We start from the raw sequence: 26,520 nt of genomic DNA on the forward strand, positions 1-26,520 counted from the left end.
CATCAACACAGCATTCTTTGTAGTAAAAGGGGTTGTCCACTTTCAGCAAATTATTAATATTGTTTGTTGAGTAATAATGAGTCATGTGACATTACTTCCAGTGGACAGAAATCTGTCCGTGATCATGTGAATGCAGAAGATGTCCTTTTTTTTATAAATATAGAAATCAGAGATCTAGGAAACCCTTAATACAATTTTCCAATTTACCTTCTGTTTCAATTTTAACTTTTCATTTCACAAACCATATCAATTATTTGCTGAAAGTGGATAACCCCTTAAAGGATTGTCTGCAGTAACAACAAGACAAGAGCCTCTGGTGACTGCTATAACAAAGTCCTGTTGCTCCCTGTTGTAAAGTTACTTGCCCAGAATGAAGTCTCCAGTTTGACAGATGTAACATTTCTAGCTTAAAGTTGGCGGCATACCTGTAGAACTATGGTCCAATATGTGGATGGTTGGAACATTGATGAACATTTTATTGCAAGAAACAAAGATGAGTAAAAGAAGTTTGTTAGGAAATGTTTCTTTGTGTACATGCAAGCCTGTAACACATTCTTTATAAAAACTAGAAGCTTTATTTTTATTTTGGTAACAGGTGGTAGCATGTATATGGCTGATGGAAAACTGAAATACAGTGCTGGCTGCATCATTTACCTGTGTGTGTGTGTTTTGTTTTTTTTTTAATTTTTTTATTTTTTTTAATTCATGTAATTTTATGCCAATTTTACAGATTACCTTGTACATCGGGCAACTGGTGCGATAGATTCCCTAACATCCCTCTCCAATGGCCATGCTAAATACATAAAGAATATGACAGGTAGGTGCCCATGTTTCTAAATTCTTAGATTGCCTATTTAGATAGCAGCCAAAAGAAAAAGCATTATGCATTGTTTTTCCAAAGCCTTGAGCTTTCTTGGCCATAAATCTACAAAAGTTGGGGGTGCAAGTTTACACCATCTCCTAACTGACATAGATTTAATTTTGTATTTCAGGAAGTTTTTCTGCATTTTAGGCTGCATTCACACTGACGTGTTCCTGCCCTACCGTAGCAAGGCGTGCACACGTTGGCACCCGCATAAGGAGGAGGAGTTGAGCGCTGCTTACCCCCGCCCCCCCTCCATAGAAATGCACAGTGCACAGCACCTTATTTCACTGAAAGATAGGTCCTATCTTTCTACGGGCTATGGAACGGTACGGTTCCGTGCTTCAATTGCGCTGTATGAGGGGGTGTATATACGCCCCCCCCCCCCCCCATACGTGTGTGTGAATGTAGCCAATAAGCTTCCATTTAAGACTGAAATATTAAACTGAAATTTTTTTTAATGGTTCTTTGGTGGAACACGTTATCCTCTATCCACAGGATAGCGGATAACTTGCTAATAAGTGGGCAAACCTCACACAACATCAGCATGAAGGTCCCTTGTACTAATCGCTTATGTTCCTGCTCCTCTATTTATTTCTTTGTTCTTTATAAATAAAGTTTTTTTTTTCTATGCATGCTTGTATTAATTGTTACAAAAAAAAATATTTTCTTCCTCAGATGCCTCTGATTTTGTTGGATCCCTGGCACAGTTTGCACACTTAGCAGCAGATACAATAGTGAATGGTAGCGCTACATCTCACTTGGCACCTCCAGATCATGGGGATCGTGAGTAATAAATAAATGTGTAATGTTTTTCTGGAAATTTTTTGCGTGCTTTTCAACATCTTGGTTTTTCAATCTGGCAGGTCTTGTAGACAGCTGCAGGGATTGTGGAAGCCAAAGTTTACTGTATCTGAATGAGTTGAAGGACAAGCAGTCTTTGAAAGGTGCTGATCTGACAAATGTTAGGAGGACATTGCAGAATATCCTTGGACTGGGAGAGGTACAAATAATGAACACAAATGTCACTTTATTTGAACAATCTCAAAAATTGTTACAATGTTTTTGTTGGCGATATATACAAGGTGTGATATGTCTGCAACAGCTGATTGGAGTTACTATTTAATGAAGGTACACATTTTACATGGGGTTAAGCTGGTGGTTTTCCATCTCTTTAACCGTGTATCTTCTAGATTTTGTCTTTACTAAATATAAATGTGTTCTATTGTCTGCAATTATTTTGAGCTTTCTAGGGGCTTATATATACAGCTTTAGTTTATCAGCTAAAATACATATAAGCACAAACACAAGCCCAGAAAATGGCACCATTTTCATCTGATCATAAATACCCATAACATAAGTGTTGCAGATTACCCATACAGCCGGATACTCTACTGGAAACCAGAACACATGGCAGTATAAAATGTAAGAGGGAGGTTTAAAGAGTGATGCTGGATCCTAACACATGTTTTGCGTTTGCTCTATCCAAAAGTGTAGATTTTTATTGTAGGTGGTTTATGGTTAACCAGGCGAGTGCCAAACTAGATGCCATCCATATGTTTATTTTGTTTTAAAAAATATCTATATTCTTTTACTTTCCAAATTACATACATTGTATAAGATCAATAATACAGAATTGAAAATTTTATCCCTGCTCAATCCTTTTTTTTTTTTTTTTTTTTTTTTTTTTTAATACTCTAAAAGCCATCCTTTGCTCAATATCTGTATTTTTTTACACATATTGCCATATTTAATTTCTTCAAATTTTTTACTTCGTTCTAGGTGCCTTCTCCACTTCATTTTTGGCGTTTTTTTTTTTTTAAATTAATATCCTTTTTCTAACTATAATATATCTTGCTATAAATAGTGCAATCACAATCCATTTATTTTGATATGATACACCCTTTACATGAAAAATATTTTTCAAAATCATTACATCGGAGTAACTGGTATATCTATCAGTGTTATCTCTATATCCTACTATGTACTTCTTCCCAAAATGCCATAATTGGTTCACAATTCCAAAACATGTGCATAAGATCTACATTTTCTCCTTAAATTTACAACAATCAATTTCTTTCCCCTTTTTACATTTACTAATCAATTTCGAGCAGTAGTATAATCTCTATCAACTTAAAGATGTGTCACCTATACTTATACTACCTCTGTTCAAGGACATAAAAATATCAAAATGATCAGTTTTCTTTTTGGGGCCATTGATCATTTTAAGTAATGTAATACAGGCGGTCCCCTACTTAAGAACACTCGACTTACATATGACGCCTAGTTACAAACGGACCACTGGATATTGCTAATTTATTGTACTTTAGTCCTAGTTTACAGAGGTGTCTGTATTGTTAATCCTGCTTCTTTTGACAACCCAACATTTTTTAAAATCCAATCGTCACAGAGACCAAAAAAGTTCTGGCTGGGATTACAATGATAAAATATACAGTTCCGACTTGCATACAAATTCAACTTAAGAACAAACCCACAGACCCTATCTTGTATGTAACCCGGGGACTGCCTCTAATGGATTCTTTGTATTTTAGGAACTCAGGCCAAAGAGCTTGGATATTAAGCAAGAAGAACTGGGAGATATGGTGGATAAAGAGATGGCGGCTACATCTGCGGCTATAGAAGATGCAGTCCGAAGGATTCAGGTGAGGCGGGTGTAATAGGCTTTATAAGGAGGTTATAGCACCTTTCACTCTTCATTTATAGTGAAAATGTCTTAAATTGTACACTTTTTATTCATCCATTTCTTTCTTATTGTCTGTCAGGAAATGATGAACCAGGCTCGAAAAGGCAGTTCTGGAGTAAAGCTGGAAGTAAATGAGAGGTCAGTAATGTGTATTTAATTCATACTATCCTGTTTCTAGGCGAATCATGGAAAAGATACTGTGCAGGGTTTTATTACCTCTTATGTGATTTCTTGTACTACCAAGTCAAACAGTCTTTATCATTTATGTCCAGGGTCTGCTATCTACTGCTGGGCCTCTCGTGCCAGGGGTTTACACTGCTGCCTTGGTTTTATTAACCAGGATGACAGTGTGAACACAGATGTACAACTACAATATCAAACAACCACATGCAATCTATTATTATCTCCTCCTGATGATTCCTGAGTTAAGGGAGAAACTGGATATTACCATCTCAACACGAGTAGGAGAAATTATGATGTAGTGCTAAGAATCAGCTGATCGATATTTCATTGAGATCGTAGACTAGTGAGAAGTGTGGCTGTTGGTTCCCTACTGTAACAAACATAGAGCTGACTGTTCTATTTGTTGTCAGATTTACTCCATCGCTTCACTTCTTTTCTTGTCCTTTTTCTTGTATGGCACACCTATGCTTTGTCAGTGATGCAATGTATGTTCAATTACACTGACATAGCTTTGGATGTGATTCTTCAAAAAAGAGTTTTTCTTAAGGTCTCTAAGGTTGTTGTATATTCACTAAGGGTGACAATTCACTGATACAAGAAATAAAGAAATATCCCTCCCACTTGTTTTTTAAGTATGCCTAATAAATATTAAGTTTTATATCTTTCCTTTCCGTCTATTTCCGTGATATGTGGGAGGTTTTAAAATCAGATTTTTTTTATTTAGTTGGGGACTGACTGTAATCACTTTAAAGGAAACCTACCACTTCATAAGGTAGGTATGAGATACAAACACCGGGCACCAGCTCAGGGTGAGCTGGTGCCGGTGCTTAGTCTCGTTAGTGTTAAAACCGCGGTATCGCGGTTTTAACACTTTTGAAACTTTCTAGCAGGCACTGCTTCGGCGCTTCGTGCACACGATCGTGCGCGCGCCTACATTGGAAACGCCGCAGGCGTTGCGCGCGCACGGTCGCGCGCAGCGCCGAAGCAGTGCCTGCTAGAAAGTTTCAAAAGTGTTAAAACCGCGATACCGCGGTTTTAACACTAACGAGACTAAGCACCGGCACCAGCTCACCCTGAGCTGGTGCCCGGTGTTTGTATCTCATACCTACCTTATGAAGTGGTAGGTTTCCTTTAAGACTCCTCCTACATTCCTCCCCATCAAAGAAATACTCTATTGATTTCTTGATCAAGTTATAAAGTAAAAATTAATACTCTTCCTGAATTGAAAAAGGGACTTGACTAGCTTCATCTCTGGGTTGTTGTTGTTTTTTTATAGCTTTTGATTGTACAACATTTACACACAAAAAATAAACATTTTATGGAATGTATTCAATGTTCAAGTATAAGCCAATGGTGGGAAATGCATTGGTCACATCCTCCCAGTATATAGCCAGCTTCCTGTAGTATATAGCCAGCCAGCTCCCAGTAGTATGTAGCCAGCCAGCCAGCTCGCAGTTTGGCAAGCACATTAAAAAAATTAACTTGCATACTTGCCTTCCAGCGGTCCCCGATGCTCCCGTCCCCACAGCTCTTCTTCTGTCTCCTCTCCGCTGTAACTGGCGGTAGAGACGCTTCCATGCGCTCCGCCGGATGGCGCATACTGTGACGTCATTGGTGACCGCATCATAGTGTGTGCCGGCTGGCAGAGCGCATGGACGCGTCTCTGCTGGCTGTTACAGCGGAGAAAAGACTGAAGAGGAGCCACAACAAGCATCGGGGACGCCAGAAGGTGAATATGTAAAGTTATTATTTTTATTGACGTTTGTATAAGCCGAGGTGAGATTTACTATGGTTATACACGAGTATATACTGCAAATTACAGATTAGGGCGGAGGCAGGAGGGAGGAATATACTATTGAATTCTACTTCTGATACTAGATTCCTCATGGAAGGTTTCCTTTAAATATGTTTTAGAGCTTCTTCATACAAACTGAAGACTGCGTCATGGGCTGGATTCTAAACATCATAGTTGTACATTATGTGAGAATCCTTTCCCCGGAGCAGTATTCAGTCACCATGCGATCTGTAACAGACTGAAAATGCTTATTCACAAGCACGTGCTCAAATTGTGGGAGAAAATCAAACAAATAAAAAACCCTTACCTACATTTGGTTTCTGTCTTTTGTGCAGGATTCTGAACTCGTGCACAGACCTCATGAAGGTAAGAAATGGAGCGAAGGTAACACTGCCTTATTGGCTTATTGTGAAGCCATAATATGAACTGTTTGCAGATCACAGCATTGCAGTCAATGTCAACTGTTTCAGTAACATATAGTAACTTATATGGTAATAATTAAACAAATTAATAAAACACATTATACTACCAAAGGAAAAATGTATCTGCACTTTTTTTTAGCATTGATACTAAACAGGTAAACTATATTTGCACCACATTATCTGTATGTCTGTTACTTTAAAGCGTAATGCATCAGCAGAACAAAGCACCACAAGAACCTTTACATGGGATCTTCATGATCGTATATCTCTGCATTGCAGAGAATCTCGAATAATTGTATGTATTTTTCTTCACAGGCCATTAAACAGCTGGTCATAACCTCTACAGACTTACAGAAGGAGATTGTAGAGAGCGGAAGGGTATGTTTTATGTTTACTTGACAATTTGTTGTTTTTCTTGTGACGTCTGTAACCATGATAGTATTTTATTGGTTTAGTTATTTCATATGATTATGTTTTAATAATGAGCATCTATATGAGAATTTTATTTGTCATTTGTTTTTTTTTTTCAACCACACTCAAAATGTAGAAAAAACCTTTGCAAGACGTATGTGGAACCATGCATGATATGTGTTTTGTTTCTTTAAGCAACATTTAATACAAGTCAATCGTTTCTCCCTCTGACCTTTACTGTCGGCTGGTTTGGATGTTGTATGTGTGTGAATTGCAGTAAATGTGGCGTTTATGGTATGATTGTGTATTGTAAAGTTGTTTGTAGATTTCCCAGAACATGTACTCCAGCACTGTATAGTGGCAGATGTTAATAAACTGGAGGTATATACTGGGAGTATTGGCTTTCACTTCTACACTGTCAGTTTGTCATATAAATATTGTCAGATTCTGAATCAAATATGTCTTACTGATGGAAATCTGACTTTCTTTTTTTCTATGTCCATTTCTTTACAGGGAGCAGCTACCACACAGGAATTCTATGCCAAGAACTCCCGATGGACAGAAGGCCTGATCTCTGCATCCAAGGCTGTGGGATGGGGCGCCACCCAACTTGTGTAATGATCTCTGTCTTCTATTGTTATTTATTAGATACTTATACACTGATATTCAAGTGTTGGTAAATTTATGGTCTATTAATCTGCTTGGTTCTTTACTGTTACTCACCATCCTACAGGGAGTCTGCAGATAAAGTTGTGCTCCATAAAGGAAAATATGAAGAGTTGATTGTTGGATCCCATGAGATTGCTGCCAGTACAGCACAACTGGTTGCAGCTTCCAAGGTATTTCCGTAAAAAAAAATGAAATGTAAATGTAATCGCATAATACATTTTTAATGTAAAGGGATCTTGTAGTTCCCATGTCCTTGTTTGATTCTACGTTGTAAGTGTCAAATGTGAATGTTGGAGACCTTCCGCTTGCTGGGCAGCCTCATGCCGGAAAGTGGATATCAGGAGTGGCTCTACCGATTTCAGCTGCAAAACTAGCACCGACACTCGGTAGAATAGGTTAGATGGTGCTGGTTGTAAATGATCATTCCACTGTCCATAAAGAACTGAATAAAGCACAAGCAATCTGTAATTTGCTTCCTTTCCTAAACGATCTGTAATTTTTTATTTTTATTTTAAACGCGTATACAGAAGACCATGTGCTGCGGCTGCTAGTTAGTATAAGGGGAACAGGTATTTGCTTTCTTGCTGGCTGCTCCTGCCCTCTATACACATTTGCCTGATGCTGTACCTTTGGGAAAGGGCCCTTCGTGTCTGAGCGGAGATGCAGCGATCCTTGGGAGGATAGAGAGAAGCCATTTAAACAGATATATCCGTGCATTGCTTCAATGTAGATCTTACACAAACGGTGTACAAAATCTTTATGAAGACCATGTTGGCATAGAAATATTTAAATGTCACTAGGCCCCTTTAGTGGACTTTACCACGATTACTGTATATTCCTTTTTGATCCAATATAATTAAACTTGTACAGGTGAAAGCTGAAAAAGATAGCAAGAATCTGGGAAAGCTGCAGCAGTGCTCCCGTCATGTCAACGAGATGGCCGGAAAGGTGGTGGCTTCTACCAGATCGGGCCAAGAACAGATCGAAGAAAAAGGTATTGTTCCTCATGTGTGCCCTGGATGGGAATGCAAGATATCATTAATACTAATGGCATTAACCTTCTAGATACCATGGACTTCTCTGGAATGTCTCTCATCAAACTAAAGAAGGAAGAAATGGAAAGCCAGGTAATATATTAGAGGGCATCTAAATAAACCACAAACTTTCACAGGAAATAATTACTGGAACTGTAAAGTGTGCAGACATATTACCATCCATATTTTCTTTGCTGCAGAGGGATGGGGAAGTGCTGGGTGGGAGTTGCACAGGCTCTAGTAATGTCCTCCAGAACCCTTCTGGCTCATTTACATAATTTTAAAAGTTGATCTCCATAACAAATATAAGAAAATTACCACAGTCACAGTGCCTGGATACACTAGTGTCCCTGGCTTATCATGCTGGATTATGAGGTTATGATGGTAGATTTACTTTAAATAATAAACGTCATTCGTATTATACAAAGTTATACAGTTTTCTAATATATTTACTGTATAGGTTACTCAGGGCTTTCTAGATCTCTGGATGCTGATATTTTATTTTACTTCCTGTGTATAAAATCCTGTCCATAGTATTATGGTAACGAGCCTTGTGTCTGTGTGACAAAAGGACTAACAATGAAGCCTCCTATAGAATGACAGCAAGCAGAGCTCTAGAAAATGGAGGAATTGATAAAGAATGTATAATGGAAAATCATGTCCTAAAAGCAATAACTATTTGCTAACGCAGGACAAGCCCATTTTATCTGGTTTCCACTCTTCATTGTTTCTCATATTTTTATCAAGGTTAAAGTCCTCGAGCTGGAGAGTTTGTTGCAAAATGAAAGAATGCGCCTTGGAGAGCTGCGGAAGAAGCATTATGGGCTGGCAGACGTGATTGATGACACAGAGGAGGCTGGGAAACCAGTAGCACCACAGAAGCCCGGAATTCTGAAGAAGCCACAGTTGGCACAGAAACCCAATATTCCACCCAAGACGGACCAAAAGGTAATATTATTAACTTGCTATTCCTGAGTAACTGGAAGAAAATATCGTTATTCATTTTTAAATAAAGTGTATCTTAAAAGTCCATGAAACAACTACTGCTTGTCAGGACTATGGAAAGCCATTCACAGCATTGTTTTTACTTCTGGGGTTGGACCACATTACCAGACATATATTTTTGAATTTTTATTATTCTGCCAATTGTGAGCAGATCCAATTTTTATTTTCATAAATGAGCTTCTCTATTGTCTCCTCCTCCTCTTTTTTTTTTTTTCTTTTTTTATCTGTTCCTATAATCTGTATAAACTTTGCATTTACTCTACATATTCTTATCTTTCAGATTGATAAAGAAGATGGTATCTTTCAAGCTCAACTAATCAACTTCTAGCTGGTGACTGTCTGGTTTGAGGCCACCACAATGTCTGTGCACAGCTGCTTGATCCGGGGTGCAGAATACTGTAATTGTTGGCACTTTTGCACCATTACATCTGTGTTCTATACAGATAGTTGCTCTTCTGAAACCTTTTGGGTGGTTAGTTTTAGCCTTTCCCACTCAGCTGCTTATTTATACTAGTGTAAGAAATCTACAAATGGCAACTTTTATTTAGGTTTATTTTATTGTAATATTTTATTTTGCCTTTACAAGAGGTGATGGCAAACGGTTGTCACTGTAACCTGAAGAGGCCTCCTCCTATACATGCGCTAACACCAAATGGCTATGGCTAGAAAGAGTCTATTATGTTGTTCTTATGTTGTTGAAGTTCTTTTTGGAGAGTTTTTCTGAAATTGTCAACATGCAGACAATTTGTATGTTTTATATTCTAAATGCATCTCTTCAGAGGTTCATCTGTAGACTTCTAGTCCCAAAACCATGACTCTTAAGGTTTCCCCTTTCTTGATAGGGATGTGTGTGGAACGAAAGATCTAATGTGACAAATCAATGTTTGTCTCCATATATGTTGAAATAATGTTTTAATTTAAATTTTTTAAAAATTTGGAGTGCATTATGTTTGCTGAAGAATGTTTTCACTGCATCCTAGTTGTGAAAATAGAACTGAGGAATACAATCCATTAGTACATGTAATGTAAAGCCTTTCAGTTCTTTAGCCTTTAACCCTATCCGAAAACATCTGTGTATGTCTGGAGCCAGGAGGGTTGTGCTGTATCTAGTCTTCCACTGCTTAGTAATGCATCAATCACCGTGGATATGTTTGGCTGTGACAATGGCATTTTATTGTTTGCCCTTTGTCTACTTTCACTGTTTAGGTTAGTTTTATTCTATTTATCTGGCAACTTTTCATAGATTATTGAGGGAGAACGCTATGTCATGCTTTTATTTATTTGTCTTTTGGGGACCCGGGTCCACCTGTTGCCACTTTGTTTCGGGCACAATGACTGAAGATTGTGAACTTCTTGTTGGCTGCATGTCCTTTTATGTTGCCTATAAAAAGTGGCAAACCATGTTCACTAGTGACTTGCCTGCCATGTTTATTCATGTGCACTATATTGCAGGACATCTTATGTTTGGGAAGTTCTTCACTTAATGAAACCTTTTTATATATCCTCTGGGATGCAGGGTTGTCGGTCTTAAGCTGTAGTTTTCTTTTTCCTTTCATACTTTTGTCTTCATTTTGGGCTGAATGTCTTTTGTATCTTTGTAAATGTGAAATAAGCAATAAAACTATGTACGTCTAAGTATGAAGACTTGAATCTGTCACACATACCTGAAAATAATCTTCTGAATTGATGATTCCCAAAATATTATAAATTATCACTTTAGTGTAGTTACACCAGATAGGAACATTTTGATTACTGTTTTATGTACACAAATACAGCAAATCTGGTGACCTGACACAAGCAATGAAACGTTTATGGAACCAACTGGAATCTCCCCAGGCTCAGCAAAAGGGCCATATGGAACCTAAATGCTTCCCTAGCCAACTGTACCCAGGATAAAGGCAGATAAACTGCAGAGTGGGCCAGCAAGGGTTGTTTTGTTACTCCAGCTTGTAGCCCACACATTTCCTATAGTTTTCTTTGAAACTAACACTCACTGTTCTCTGCAACCCAGAGAACTGGGAAATTCATGTTTGACAGATAACTAATTGGTTTCATAGGTCCATCATATGAGATTTAATCTACTGGGTATGGGTCACTGCATTGTTGATCAAAACCTAACTGAGTATGTGAAATGCTGTATTTACTCTAGATAAGCAATTTTACCAAAAATTAAATGGGGTGAAATGAATTGACTTGAGTATAATCACAGGGTGAAAAATGCATTGGTCATAGCCTCCCAGTAATGAAATCCCATACAGCCCCCCCCCCCTTTAAATAAAACAATGCTCTGCTGCCTCGTGCTCTATACACACCTTACGCTGTTCCCTGCAGCTTCTTTCTTCTCTACTTCACTCGTAGCAGATCGAACAGACCCACGTCCATGTGCTCTGCTCTCCAGCGCACGGACGCGGCTCTGTTGTTTTAAGAGTGAAGAAGAGCATCATAAAGCATGTAAGTTTTTTTTGTTGTTATACATACATGTATGTGTAGAGTAGAGGTGGGGTTTTGCAGCACTTTTTTTGTACTGAAAAACTCTTCTGATGTACCATATATAGTCATGTATAAGCAATCAACAAGTGATTCAGGGAATGTAAAATCAAGTCTGGAGTTTGCACTTTATTGAAAATATCCAGGTAAATTGACAACTGCAGTTATTTGTTAATAAACATACCTTTACATTAATTTTACATTATAAAACGTACAGCTCGTGTAGTGTCTGCATGGAGGGATCAGAGAATCTCCAAGGACTGACCACCTCTAGAAGTCTCCTGGTGTAGACACCGCAAACGCTTTTGGTCTTCAGTGCTAAAGTGGTGAAAAGGAAGGGTCAAAAGCCTCTAGAGCTGGATGCGTATGCTGCCACGTAAATGCGAGTATAGTCCAGTGGCGGCCTGTAGTAGTAGTTATGGTAGGGATCTTTCACTACACCATTGAATAATAAAGCCATACAGTGGTTGTGAATAGCGTCCTTGTGCCATATAGACCACAACAAAGGTACCATTACATGCCGCCAAAATACACTTTGTCTGTTTAATGGACAGGATATTGATAATCTTACTAATATCTGTGCTCCATCAGTAGTGCAAAGTTACACCAACACATTCTGGCTCTTTATACCTATGGCTTTACCCTACAATAAATCTTCATCTAATTGTAAAAGCACTTCTAGAAGAGTTAAACGTTTATCTTGTACTGATATCACTGCTCTCCACAGATGCAATCCAAATCCTGCATAATAATGTACTGAAATCTCCCAGCGTTCTATGTCTGCAGACTTCTTTGTTTTGATTTAGTACAGTATACAATGTGGGATGAAGAACAGCTGAAAACTTTAAGGCTGGGTACACATTACCTGTTTGGTATATGCCCAAGTGTATACATTAGGAAAGCTCCCGCCATATATGATGAGCTTACCCATTGACATATCCTGGGAGACAGGAATAGTATTTGCCTCCATTTGATATGTATATGACATTCCTCCCACCACCAAAAAAAAGATGAAAAGACATAGTATGCTACATCTTTCCATCCTGCTCAGCAGAAACAATAGATGCTTACTGGGAATGGCTGCAATGTATAACATCCCTTCTCTGGCCTGCTGAGCGGATACATTGCTCAGGAGGAGGGAGGTTGGCAATGATGTCCCTGGAAAGTATAAGGACAGTGACATCACTAGGGGAAACATCCCATACACTGGCAGCAGCAGCCAATCACCTGCCATTGCTGTTGTTCACACCTCCCACAGCATTCAAGGGTGAAATCCAAGTGTGAATTATTCCACTGTATAAACAAGTAGTGGGATACGCCCGTGCCATACGTTGTATGCACATGTCAGGAATCAGTCTGATGCATCCTTACGTTTGCCAAAGTGATGTAAACCCAGCCTAAGATGTCAGAATTTAAATTGCAGCTCTGGATATCATTCACACAGGAACTCAGTGCATAATAAGTAATGCAATTTATTTACTGAGTGGTTGACGTGGATCACTTCCAGACCTTGTGTTATGTGGTGACCCTATGCTTTAATCCTACTGTTTCCAATTAAAAAAAAAAAAAAACAGCTTAGAAATCTTAATGGCCACCTGCAATGGCTTTGATAATTTGCATAAATAAAGTAGCAGTTTCCATTTACCTAATTCTAAGGTAGGGAGTGAATAAACTGTAATGGAAGGACAGGTGCAGCCCTTCCTAGCCATGAGAGGCGAGCGATACGATATGCAGTCTTTGTTTCTCAGAGTCCAGGAGAATGCGTTTAGTTTAAGGCACATCAAAGCCACGTGCATAAATTACAAAATGCTTCACCATCAGACAAAAGGAAAAAAAAAATTTGCATCCACACAATCTGCATTTAGTCTGCACATTACAGATTTAGTAACATTCTAATCCCTGAATGATCCTGTTAATGTCCTAGGTATTTTAGGGTAACATTACTCTGATCTGATATTAAGTTATTGTTAGACAGATGGAGAAATGCAGTGCAAACCTCACTGTTCAGCTTTCTGCACATGCCTCGTAGGAGGTTACAGGGAACCTGAGGATTTTGGCAATGAACCAGTGCCTTGTTCTCTCTCATACACCGGCAGCTGATTTTAATGTTACCAATGGCTGTGACAATCCCAATGCAGCATTCACGAGTATAATTCAGCATGGATAAAAAAGCAACACAGTGGCACAGGAAGTAGAAGTCCTTTTTCATGTGATCTCCGTTATGTCTGCACATTTGTTTTATAACCTAAACCTAGAAAATTGTTTACAGGCCAAAGGTCTGCAGTTTTCTTCTGACTGACCAGAGAAGGAAGGAGTGTCTAATCATTAAAAGAACAGTAGTCCTGTGGCTTGCAGAAACAATATGGATACATTTTCATACATATCCAACTCACAGAACAATAGAACTGGTGTAACGTTGGGAGCACCAATGTTTAACTGAGGCAAACTCATGCTTTATCACTACAAAATGAAGCCAGGATTGGGAGGCAGCCGTTGAGGTGGTCTTTGAGGAAGAGCTGGCGGATATTGTGGCGTGTATGGAACAGGGTAACCAGGCTGCGGCATCTGCCCCGGCATCTGATATCCAACCCGGGAGGGAACAGGAGGACAAGGAGAGGCTGTGTATGGGAGCCCTGGAGGAGCCTGATGTGCCGCCATTGCAAAAGGAGTGGGATACATTCCAGCTTGTGCGGGTGGAGGTGGTGGTGGCACGGCTCTTCTAGGCATGACTGCAGGAGGGTTATTGAAAGCCGCTGGGTACGATGAAGATGGGGGTTGGGTGACTTCTGGTGGTCTTGATTGTGGCTGCATAGAAACCTGAGGGAGTCTTTGTCCTTTCAGCACCATCTCTTGAAGTTTCTCGATTTTCACACGCCGTAGATGAGCCAGTTTACGCTTTGTTAAATATTCATCTATAAAGGAATCCATCTGGATACCACCATCAAGGAAGCTTTCTGCCATATTCTGTGGAAACAATCATATGGTATATAGTATTCAGGAAACACAGAATGGACTAAAAAAAAAAAAAACCAAGCCAACCCTAAACATTAATATGTGCAAAAAGTAATAAAGGATTGAGCAGACTGACACGTGCAGTCAAGTTTAGAGAAGGTCACATTAATATCAGCTGTACATGTTAAGGCTGTATTCACACTAACGCAAGGGGGCATATATACACCCCCCCCCCTGCCCCATGGACAGCAATGGGCGCTCTCTGTTAATAATTATAGACGCCTACAGCGCAATCGGTACCTGCGCTGGAGAGACTGGTGACGGCACGCACTGGTGACGTGCATAATTATTAGCGGAGAGCCGCTGTGACACACTGAGCGCCCGAGGCTGAGAAACTTCTTTTTAAAAGTCATTTTCCACAAAGTCTCGCATTTCAAGACTAATGAAGATAGCCAAGTGTTTTTATTTTAAGGGGAAGTGGTAGATTTCCTTTAAGGTGCTATTCTAAGAAGAGATAAAACTTTTAGTCATCTAGCTGCTCATATGCCATTTCTTGGCCCTCATCTCCTGCAGTCCCATAGTAAGGTGCCTGCACAGCCACCTATAAAGGGCACCAAATCCCTGACACCCCTAAAAAGTATAACCTAACCTATTAAGTTTTCACACAGGTTCACTGTAAAGCAGATGAAGATATTTACTGCGTTTTTCTGATGAAATGGACTGGGGCAGCTGTGCATTTCTTCCAACTAGTTCCTGTGAAGGTATGACTCTTTATACAGTCATCTACAGTGTATGACAACTGTACAGCCTAGTGTCTGATGTGCACAATCCAGTGACTATGGTCGCAGATGAGGTTACCCATGAGACAGTGTGGATTCTGAGTTCTCAAGATTAGTTACTGAATATCATTTATAGATGTGATCTGCCATTTAGTAGAACAGGAAGGGTACTTGTCTTAAGTCGGCGCACACAGATACGTCAAATGCACAAGATGGATCCAATTAAGGGGGTATTTTTATTCGGTATCTTAGGAACACAACGCGTTTCGGAGTCTAATATGACTCCTTTATCAAGTGGGTAGATACTGGGGGAATAAAAGAGAGTACTTGGGGAAAATGAAAACATATACATAGATATATCCATATATACAGGGGAGAGTATGGTAATATTAATCATGTAGTAACAGATAAAAGTAAAAACATAAAGATATATATACATACACGAATATATAACATATATCGTGACCTTTTATGGGACACGTGTAGAAGTTAATTAATACAAATGAATAAAAACATCCATAGTTTAGAGTCAATAAGATTGTTTAAAAAACTAGTTAGAAAATGTAACTAGTTTTCTAACTAGTTTTTTTAAACAATCTTATTGACTCTAAACTATGGATGTTTTTATTCATTTGTATTAATTAACTTCTACACGTGTCCCATAAAAGGTCACGATATATGTTATATATTCGTGTATGTATATATATCTTTATGTTTTTACTTACTCTTATCTGTTACTACATGATTAATATTACCATACTCTCCCCTGTATATATGGATATATCTATGTATATGTTTTCTTTTTCCCCCAAGTACTCTCTTTTATTCCCCCAGTATCTACCCACTTGATAAAGGAGTCATATTAGACTCCGAAACGCGTTGTGTTCCTAAGATACCGAATAAAAATACCCCCTTTATTGGATCCATCTTGTGCATTTGACGTATCTGTGTGCGCCGACTTAAGACAAGTACCCTTCCTGTTCTACTGACTACGCTTTCAGACCGGTTTGGCAACCGTGTCTCGACGACCCTTGTCCACCGGCAGCACCAGGAAATATCAACCTTTTCACCTTCATTAGAGTTGTGCCTAATACAGCACAACCAAATCCGGTGAGCCTCTCTCCACCTCTCCTAAACAGCACCACAGCCTACGACCTTACTACTCTATGAGCGCTTTTTGGTCTCTCCTTGTCCGCCTTTCTATACCTGCCATTTAGTAAAATTCTTAGGATAATTTTTGTAACTAAGCTTTAGAACAATCCAAGGAAACTTAGGATCAGACGGATTGTTAATAAGACATTTAATGGGGAGCCGCATCTATACAATAGGCCTCAAATATTATAGAGTTGGGAGTCACCAATCATCAAACACAGACATTCTGCATAACATAGCACAAAAGAAGTTACCTCTGTCTCTTCCTCGATCTTGGCTCCTTCAGCCTGTAGAAGGGCCAGCAACGTTTCCAGTGATGCATTAACAGATTGCTGATCTGGAACAATAAAATCATAGAACAAACTTATCAGAAACATACCATAGGGACAAACTATTAAAGGGGTTGTTCAGTATTTATAATGGCTGGCATCCTCTATATATGTTTGAGTACACCATGGTGCCATTATTATAGGCTTGGTGGAATAAGAACTGACCTGCAGTTACACCACATGGCCACTACACAGAGCAATCTGTGCCACAACTGACCAGATATTGACTTCCTATACGGAGATTAGACAGTCAATATAAAATATGAGACAAACCTTTTGCAAAGATTATTGAAACCTCTTGCCTCTAATTCTAAATCTATTAGCATGGAAAATCCTAAAAAAATTTTACTAAAAAGTAATCTTTGAAAATCAAGAAATTATGGAATTATTTCAAAGTGATATATACATAAAGAATCACTGGCACCACCTCTTCACCATACTACATCCAGTAGCCGATTGTACGGAGGTGCGCTTTCCATTCAGTGAAATCCAGACTTCAACAAGAATAAAGTGAGCCAGCACTTACCGATATATTCGTTCTTTATTCAGAGCTTCAGCATGACAGACCGGGTGCTAGCCACGGCAGGCCGTCTCACGCTGAACGAGAGTGGAGGCGAGAGGAAGCACTTTTTAGCGTGAAACGGCCCGTCGCCTGCCATGGTTTGCACACTGTCTCTCGTGCTGAAACTGAATAAAGACTGACTATATCTGTGAGTGCTGCCTCACTTTATTCTTATAGAAGCATGGAATTATTTCAGAGTGAGCCACCCAAACCCAGCCAGCTGTAGACGGGTGTAAGCGCAGGGTTCAGCTTGAGGGTGTGTCATCTGATCAGCATCAGAAGAAACTTAGAGGAAGGTGTGAAGGTATCCAGAGAAAATATACAAAACTTTGGTAGACAGAAAACATTGAAAAAGTGGCATATACATGACTGCCCAAAATGACTACAAATCACATGACAGCCAGTGAAACGTATTCTTGAAATATTTTAGATGTCTGACTCTGTGTGGTTACTTCATTCAATGTCTATGGGTCTGACTGTACAGAGCAGGATAACAACTACTAGATATGGCTCTGCATGTCATCTCTGGCACTTCCTGGTCTCTCAAAAATTCAATAGTTTTCAAAATCTACATCAAATGAACTGGTAATAAAGAGATTCAAAATCTAGGACCTCACTGATCACAACAACAGGGGGGCCCCTGTTCTCAATAACAGATGGAGTATGCGTCCTACAGCATCTTGGAATGCTAAGAAGCTTGGCATTTTGGTATATGTCAGTATACACTGCTAGAATCACATTCAATATGTCCTCTAGTAGTATTACTTGCAGATTGTTTTGTGTTCTTCCCTATAGCCAAGTTTAAACAATCTGGAACTGTTCACACACTCAGCTTCAGAGAAACCGCCTTCTGATTCAATACAACAACAAAGGTGGAGTTTTCCCAAGAAACTGAAACACCGACCTATGAGCCGGATATCTCGTTACAAGGAGGCGTTTTTGTTTTAACAATGTGGAATAAACTTGAAAGACAGCATAGAAATAAGTGAGGTCAGACTGTTACCCCCTATACCGGGTTCTATAGCAGCAGTATAGCATACAAGAAGACGGATGCTCCACTTCTATTAAAGTGAATAGGAGCGAAGCTGCAGTTTCCATCTCAGCCGCTGTTTTTGGTTTTGTTCAGTGTTAAAGTTAATTAACCTGTGGATACTGATGACAACCCATGAAATACAAATGAACATGGACTTTTACCCAGCTTTGTCTTTTTCATCTGATGTGATTCCATGAGCGTCTGCAGTTCCTGGTATTTCTGGGTGAGCGTGGCTTTTAGGTTGTCCATCTTGGGCTGGTAGAGCAGGTTTGCTTCTGCTAGGCTCCTGTTCCCGGCGAGAGTCATTTCCTTATTCAGCTGCACATTCTGAACCTACAGAAAGATTAACAATACAAGAGTTACACACATGAAAGCCATTCATCCCTTGCCCAGAGCAAGACTCACATTATCTAGAAAATATTCATTATGCATTAAGTGGCTCGTTCTTGGCTTCGACTGGCATGAGAGTTTTCCTTCTTTTGAAGGTGGGTCAATGTACATACTTATCAAATACTGTGGGAGATAAAATCATATTTTATTCTAAACCGACCGGGGCCGCCCCCTGCACACCTTGTCAGTCTCAACACCATATACTCAGAGCCAAAATTTACTCCTATTGACCACTGTGCACATTACGTTTTCACTTTGGTCCAGGCAGAAGTCAAAGCTGTGCAACCGTTGTGAGAAGAGACACCACAGAGAATAGATGAGTTGTGAAGTGTAAGACCGGCAGCTTGTGTCAATTACTGTGTGGAAACGTCTTACAAAAATACTGTAATCCAGATGCAAATTTCCTGCAAGATATTCCATGCAAAATATCCGCTGGCTTTATACCCAGTGTGCAGGGCCCCTTACCCTGCCCAACAAGAATAGTGTCAAATCATGGAGTGTCGCTTTAAAGGAAGCCAAAGTACATGTAAATCCAGCGCACTGCAATAACACTACATACATAATAGGAAATGTGTTTGCAGGGCCCTACAAGCCGCGAGATTTACACAATATTTGGGGAGTGGGAGATACTTACACAATGCATAAAGTATTACAACACACTTACCAGTACAGCAATCTCTGAACCCTGACACATGATAAATAATGAAACACGCAGTTACACGTAAGCATGGAAAAAGCTACGACTGGACAAGCAGCCGGGATAATACAAGCTCGGAGGATGGGGAGAGGGGGCAGAGCTCCACCACAAGGCCTGGCACACAGCTTTCTGCTGGGGATTAACCACGTGACATCACGCTGCACTAATTTTCTTTCATTCGCCATTTACATCATAATTCTGCTGGTTGGCCTTGGAAACAGAGGTTTCTCTGTGCCCTGTGGCCTCCCACAGTCCACACGTGAGGGCACTAGGAAACCAGAATTGTGGAGTTATACGTTAGGTCAGTGATGGCGAACCTATGAAATGCCAAGTTGGTTCTGCTGACACGCAGCATTTTACATCATGCAGAGACAAGGAAACTCCTGCTGCGCCCTTAATTAGTGGAGGCAAGATGGCTGCCGCACCCTCAGCAGATATTGACACTGTCAGGTGGTGAAGAAAGTGAAGCAGACGGCGCCAGCACCCGGTGCCCATCTCAACTCCATTAGTGAAAGAAGTTTGTTAGGCAGTGATGCCAGAGCTCCCACCCGCACTAAAGACTGCTGGGAACTAGAATGGTGTCAGTAGTTTCCCGGTCTGCGGCAGACGGCTGGACCAAGGTCCATTCCAATGACTACAGGGGGGATAGGAGCAGCATTCAAGGCGTGTGTGTACCTTACACAACAACCATTATCTTAAAGCAGCAACCAAAATCTCACCCTGCTGCCAGTGTACCCAGCACAGTTACCACTCAAATACTGGGGGGGGGGGGGGGGGGGAACATTTACATTAGTTATTAGAGCTACAAATATCACAAAATTATGGATATTTCTAGAACCGACACAACACCAGAGTGTTTGTTTTATTTACTAAAAAAAGGTTTTATCATTACTGCATTAGGGTATGTATATGATTTACAAGAGGATCCATGGCACGGATAGCACTGGGGTAGAGGTTCTCGTACTCCTGGTCTAGAGTCGTCCTACGGTTCTTTTGCATTGACATTACATCAGAAAGATCTACAGAATCCGGATTTCCTGCTGGATTTCCTTACTGAAGAACGAATCATAGATACAAACTAGATGCAAATTTTACACCTAAAATACATTCTGCACTCCTGGCTCACAATAACTGAGAACAAGGCCGGACACATTACATTATAAATCTATTATATACGAGACGTCATTCTGGGCTCCTTGTTTTTATTTGGGGACATATTCAACCTCTTTACAATTACATATGGTACGAAGTTTCTTTATTAGAATAAGATGCCCTGCGCTGGTCATACGCACATAAAATCATCATTTCCATATTGTGGTTGGTGAAGGTGTCAAAGGATGCAATAAATAAACGAAAAAGTAAGAATACCCCTTTAATATCACAGCACAAGGAAACCCGCTATAGTATCAGAACAGGACATGTCCGTCTGAGATGAAGTAAACAGCTGAGAGAAAATGTTTTTCCACTGAATCAGGAATATTCATCGCACATAATAGATAAGACATAATGCAGTAAGAGACGCCAAAGGTTCACTTATTCCATCACATTTTGCTTTTACTGGACAACAGCGAGTTCTCAATATCCGCCAAGTACCACAGCTTAGTCTATATACTTACTATGGCTACAATACCAGCTCCGCTCCAACCCACTAACTACTACATTGGGCAGCGAGAAACAAACCACAAAGACCAGAAGTGGAGTCCAAAAAATTCTTATCACAAAGAACGCCCAGAAAACAAAGGTAAATGCTACAAAGCTGCTCAGATATCAGAGAGGAGAATCAGGGAAACCTACAATGTAATCTCCCATACGTCACCACATGCAATGTCTGAGAGTCCCGGACCCTTCGCCCCTATGATCACTACTTTATCACAAAACATCCAAAAAAGGTTCTAAAAATCCTCTGTGCAAACACATTTGTGGCGGAGTTTAGGGTCAGTGCTGCTTTCATTCCCTAGGAAATGTATATGACCCGGTCACCTGGGAACCTGGTGTAAACACAGGACGGGCGAGATCAAAGGCGATTAGTGATGTTATTCCAGGGCATAAAATATTAAAAGACAAACAAGCGCCACAGTAATGGGAAAGCAGATTATAGCAGAACCTCATTACATAGAGCGGCTGCCAAGCCTGCAGTGGGCGGGACGTCATATGATACCGGGAAATCTGTGCTGCCACGAGTAGATATCTGCCCAAAGCATGCCACGGGCGCCCCCCCCCCCTCCTGGGGACAGGCCACAATGCCAGGCACAGCCCCCCCCCCCCGGGACAGGCCACAATGCCAGGCACAGCCGCTACCCCCCCCCCAGGGACAGGCCACAATGCCAGGCACAGCCGCTACCCCCCCCCAGGGACAGGCCACAATGCCAGGCACAGGCGCCCCACCCCCCCACCCCAGGGACAGGCCACAATGCCAGGCACAGGCGCCCCTCCCCCCACCCCAGGGTCAGGCCACAATGCCAGGCACAGGCGCCCCCCCCCCCCCGGGTTAGGCCACAATGCCAGGCACAGGCGCCCCCCCCCCACCAGGGTCAGGCCACAATGCCAGGCACAGCCCCCCCCCGGGACAGGCCACAATGCCAGACACAGCCCCCCCCCCCCCGGGACAGGCCACAATGCCAGGCACAGCCCCCCCCCCCCGGGACTGGCCACAATGCCAGGCACAGCCCCCCCCCCCCGGGTCAGGCCACAATGCCAGGCACAGGCGCCCCTCCCCCCACCCCAGGGTCAGGCCACAATGCCAGGCACAGGCGCCCCCCCCCCCCCAGGGTCAGGCCACAATGCCAGGCACAGCCCCCCCCCCCCCGGGACAGGCCACAATGCCAGGCACAGCCCCCCCCCCCGGGACAGGCCACAATGCCAGGCACAGCCCCCCCCCCCCGGGACAGGCCACAATGCCAGGCACAGCCCCCCCCCCCCAGGGTCAGGCCACAATGCCAGACACAGGCGCCCCCCCCCCACGGTCAGGCCATAATGCGAGGCACAGGTGCCCCCCCCCACGGTCAGGCCACAATGCCAGGCACAGGGCCCCCCCCCCCCCCACCCGGGTCAGGCCACAATGCCTCCAAGGCGTTTCTAGGCCAGACTCACATCCTGAGGATGGGACATCTATATTAAAGTTGAGAGAACCAGAATAATATATATATATATAAAATTGTTTTTTTTTTTTTTTTTTTTTTTACAGTCCACAATATTTGACACGCGATCTCTAACTTATAAAGTGCCAATATACTAACAGTAAAATAGTGTAGACTGTTTAATACTATGGGTCAAAAGGAGAACTTGGACAGGGAAATCTACCAGATAGCAGCTGCTGATGTAAAAGGACGGCACGAGTCACCGTCACATGTCTCCATGTCACCTTCTGGGTGACGTAGGCAGAAAATGACACCAGGAACAATGTCGACTGACAGGTTATAAAGGTGATGCATATGGGTCATTGTCTACATGAGAATATATTCACACCCGCTCACTGCTATCCCCAAAATTGGCTCATAGGATGGGGACATTAAAGTGGTATCCAGCCGAGGTGCCCGTGTCGCAAACCTAACAACCAAAAATGACCGACCCAATGGTTACAGATACAAAAGATATTCCCTGCTGCAGCATTCCAGAACAGCGACTCCAACATTACTAGTGGGACTTGTCCCCATCAGTACCCGCTGTGTCACCTCACAGGAGCCAACTGCAAAAAGGAAAGGACGGCTGCACCAGGGCCTACTAAGGTGGCTATGGTCACATGACAATCTGTTAAAATTTGACCATGCGCTGGCCGGGTTTCACAGAATGACCACTACTCCTTGTATCGTCATATAGGAGGAGGAAGGGACTCCTTGTATCTTACTTCACCAATCCATGGCGCAGCAGTCGGTCCCTGATCTAGCTGTGTGCCATCAGACAGAGAGGTACCCCAGACCATACAATTATTTGAACCAATCCTAACACCAGACCAATCTAGTCAAATCAAGGATTTATTGAAAAGACAGACAACATATAAAAATCTGTGTGATTATGTATGAAATACATAATTATAAAAAATAAAAAAAAATTGAAAAATAGATCTCCTTGACTGATGTGAAGAACAAATGAAAACCAATTACACCCCCCCAGCATATATATAGCACGAGGGGGGGGGTGCATCTTCTCTGCAAGTCTTTATACAGATCACATATATTAGCCTATCGGATCACCGTTATCTACAGCAGGAAACACATATATAATGTGCTCCCTGACAGCTGTGAAAAAACCTTTAAAAAATAAAATATATAACATTAAATCACAAAAATTAAAGTTATTCAACCCAATCCACCTCATAAAAAATGTTTTAAAGGAAACCTGCCATCAGGAATCTACCCTTTAAAGTAAGTCTGATGGTAGGTTCCCATTAATATCTTAAATCCTAAACCATCCTTCCCTAACCTAATTGCAATTTCTAACCTAATCAACAGTTTATTTAATATGCAAACTTTCCTCAGAGACTACTGGGGCGTGGAGTGACCTCTCTGGGGAAGCGGGTGCCTCCATCCCCGAGTAGCCCGGGATTCCTCCCTACCAGCGCGCAGCCACATATAATCTGCGCCCAGCCGGAGCTCTACACGTCCAGGGGGACAGGAGGGGTTGATGGCATCAGCACTAGGTCAGATGGCCATGTCCCGGGTCAGACACTAGGCGGAGCACACAGCAAAGAAGACCCCTGTGGGAGGTGCTCGGTCCAATCGCGTGTGCGTTTTCATGTAACCTGCATCCGTTGTTTTAAACAATGAAAAACACCAGGTACTGGTTACCACGTGTGAACACAGCCTAATGCATGATGTAAGATTACTATAATTGCCTTAGTTTTTTAAAGGAGACCTACCATTTGATTTGATGCATTATGAAGCAAACATACCTTGAGACTGATGCAGGATCAGATTTTTTTTAATCGAATGGTTTCGCTCACAAAAAAATTATGAAATTCAGGACCTTGGGAAAGCTGGGTTGCATGCTGTCTGCCGTTCATATACACATTTCATGGAGCTTCCCAAACTGTCCAGACATGAGTAATCAATCTGAGTTGGATGACTGGCAGCAGCTGGGGGATGGTGCAGTGACTGATTACTTCTGCCTGTCAGGCACAACACAGTGATCACATCATTCTCTGGAATAGTGCATAATTGGGGTAAGAGGAGAGCACCAGAGCAGCCACAGGAGTGACCGAGCCTCATTATCATTATTTTATAATTGTTTTTTTTCAGCAAAACCACTCAGCACAGGGATTAAAGATATATTTCAGCATCAGTATAATTACCCTTCATTACCCTACAACCTCTGTAGAGTCCTATATATCACAGAGCTCATCTCCGCTTATCGGGCTCTCCTACAAGGAAGCAGAAATCACACGTCCGCTGCCATTTAGGCAAAGTTTTTCATTCACAAAGATAAGTTTTCACTCCATACAGGACACAGGGAGTGGCATAAAGGCAAAGATATGTGGCGGCACCTAACCTGAAGAAACTAACAGCTTCCCAAAACACTGTCACCATGGCAACTCCAGACCAGACGGTGACTTCACTGGTCTCAATAGAAGTGTAGTCACCCATCACCTGCAGCTTCAGAGAGTGCAGGACTGGGGTCTACATCCACTAATACAAAGTTCCTAAAAAAAAGTACACTTGGAATAGTGGAGGAGGCAGCTTCCTGTGGTGTTTCTCCATATGAACGATAAAGGGAATAATTCCCAACACACGTTGTATATTATATCCAGGTGACAAGTATATATTATATATACTACGTGTATTATATAACCGACCATCTACTCCTGAAAGTCTCTGTACACACTCCCCTGGGGCCGTGTACACCTGAAGGAGTCCGTATACAGAACTTTCACAGGGCTTTGTACACCCGAGACATCTCTCAAAGGGGGGCTGTATACATGCACTTCCATGGAGCCGTTTACACCTGGAGACTCCACCGTACACTTTCCCGGGGGCCGTATACACCTGGAGACGCCTCCGTACACTTTCCTGGGGGCCGTATACACCTGGAGACGCCGCCGTACACTTTCCCGGGGCCATATACACCTGGAGACGCCGCCGTACACTTTCCCGGGGCCGTATACACCTGGAGACGCCGCCGTACACTTTCCCGGGGCCGTATACACCTGGAGACGCCGCCGTACACTTTCCCGGGGGTTGTATACACCTGGAGACGCCGCCGTACACTTTCCCGGGGGTTGTATACACCTGGAGACGCCGCCGTACACTTTCCCGGGGGCCGTATACACCTGGAGACGCCGCCGTACACTTTCCCGGGGGCCGTATACACCTGGAGACGCCGCCGTACACTTTCCCGGGGGCCGTATACACCTGGAGACGTCTCCGTACACTTTCCCAGGGCTATATACACCTGGAGACGCCGCCGTACACTTTCCCGGGGGTTGTATACACCTGGAGACGCCGCCGTACACTTTCCCGGGGGTTGTATACACCTGGAGACGCCTCCGTACACTTTCCCGGGGGCCGTATACACCTGGAGACGGCGCTGTACACTTCCTCAGACATCTCTGTATACTTCTATAGGCTTCTATGCGGCTGTGCTGCCTCAGTGGGGACACAAATGAGAGTAACTAGAACAATGAGAACACAATGGCACATACCCGGGGGTGGGAGGTCTCACATTAACCCCTCTCCCCCGGCCCCCACAGTGCAGTCTCGGCACCCACCTCGTCCATCTCTTGGGCCATCTGCCCTAGCTTGGCGTCATCCTCCAGGAGCTCATTGAGTTGGCTGAGGGGCAGATGGTTGAACTTGCTGCTATCCACAGCCATGGTTCCCGGAGAGACGCCCGGGATCGCTGTAGTCTGGCGGCGGCCTGGATGTCCCCGGTTCCGTCAACTCCGCGTTCACCGCCTAGAATGGCGACGTCTCCAGCAACCCACCCCTAGCCCCGCCCACAACAGGAAAGGGCGTGAACCAAATTGGCAGCTGTCACCGGAGGGGCGTGGCTACACTGTAGATTCTATTTTCAAGTGACCTAAAGAACTTTCGGTGACGTCAGGACCATGTGACTAGAATCA

The 26,520-nt window shown here is 42.2% G+C and overlaps 2 protein-coding genes across 2 annotated transcripts in view; one reads left to right on the plus strand and one right to left on the minus strand.

Moving 5' to 3' along the window:
* Window positions 1–10,720, plus strand: part of HIP1R (huntingtin interacting protein 1 related) — a 57,840-nt gene extending 47,120 nt beyond the window's left edge. The window contains exons 20-32 of the mRNA XM_072144087.1: window positions 731–817; window positions 1,541–1,648; window positions 1,729–1,865; window positions 3,415–3,525; window positions 3,646–3,704; window positions 5,880–5,910; window positions 6,282–6,344; window positions 6,891–6,991; window positions 7,111–7,216; window positions 7,917–8,040; window positions 8,112–8,173; window positions 8,828–9,028; window positions 9,366–10,720. Of these exons, the coding sequence (XP_072000188.1) occupies window positions 731–817; window positions 1,541–1,648; window positions 1,729–1,865; window positions 3,415–3,525; window positions 3,646–3,704; window positions 5,880–5,910; window positions 6,282–6,344; window positions 6,891–6,991; window positions 7,111–7,216; window positions 7,917–8,040; window positions 8,112–8,173; window positions 8,828–9,028; window positions 9,366–9,413 (1,238 nt within the window). The 3' untranslated portion in view covers window positions 9,414–10,720. The remainder of the gene's footprint in view (window positions 1–730; window positions 818–1,540; window positions 1,649–1,728; window positions 1,866–3,414; window positions 3,526–3,645; window positions 3,705–5,879; window positions 5,911–6,281; window positions 6,345–6,890; window positions 6,992–7,110; window positions 7,217–7,916; window positions 8,041–8,111; window positions 8,174–8,827; window positions 9,029–9,365) is intronic.
* A 956-nt stretch (window positions 10,721–11,676) lies between these two features.
* Window positions 11,677–26,437, minus strand: VPS37B (VPS37B subunit of ESCRT-I). Its single transcript, XM_072144091.1, has 4 exons — window positions 26,167–26,437; window positions 18,541–18,712; window positions 16,710–16,792; window positions 11,677–14,536 (listed from the first exon to the last, which is right to left on the minus strand). The coding sequence occupies exons 1-4, from the start codon at window positions 26,269–26,271 to the stop codon at window positions 14,033–14,035; spliced, it is 864 nt and encodes a 287-aa protein (XP_072000192.1). The 5' UTR covers window positions 26,272–26,437; the 3' UTR covers window positions 11,677–14,032.
* Window positions 26,438–26,520: the final 83 nt, after the last annotated feature.

Source organism: Engystomops pustulosus, chromosome 1, assembly GCF_040894005.1.
Source record: "Engystomops pustulosus chromosome 1, aEngPut4.maternal, whole genome shotgun sequence".
Classification (NCBI taxonomy): domain Eukaryota; kingdom Metazoa; phylum Chordata; class Amphibia; order Anura; family Leptodactylidae; genus Engystomops; species Engystomops pustulosus.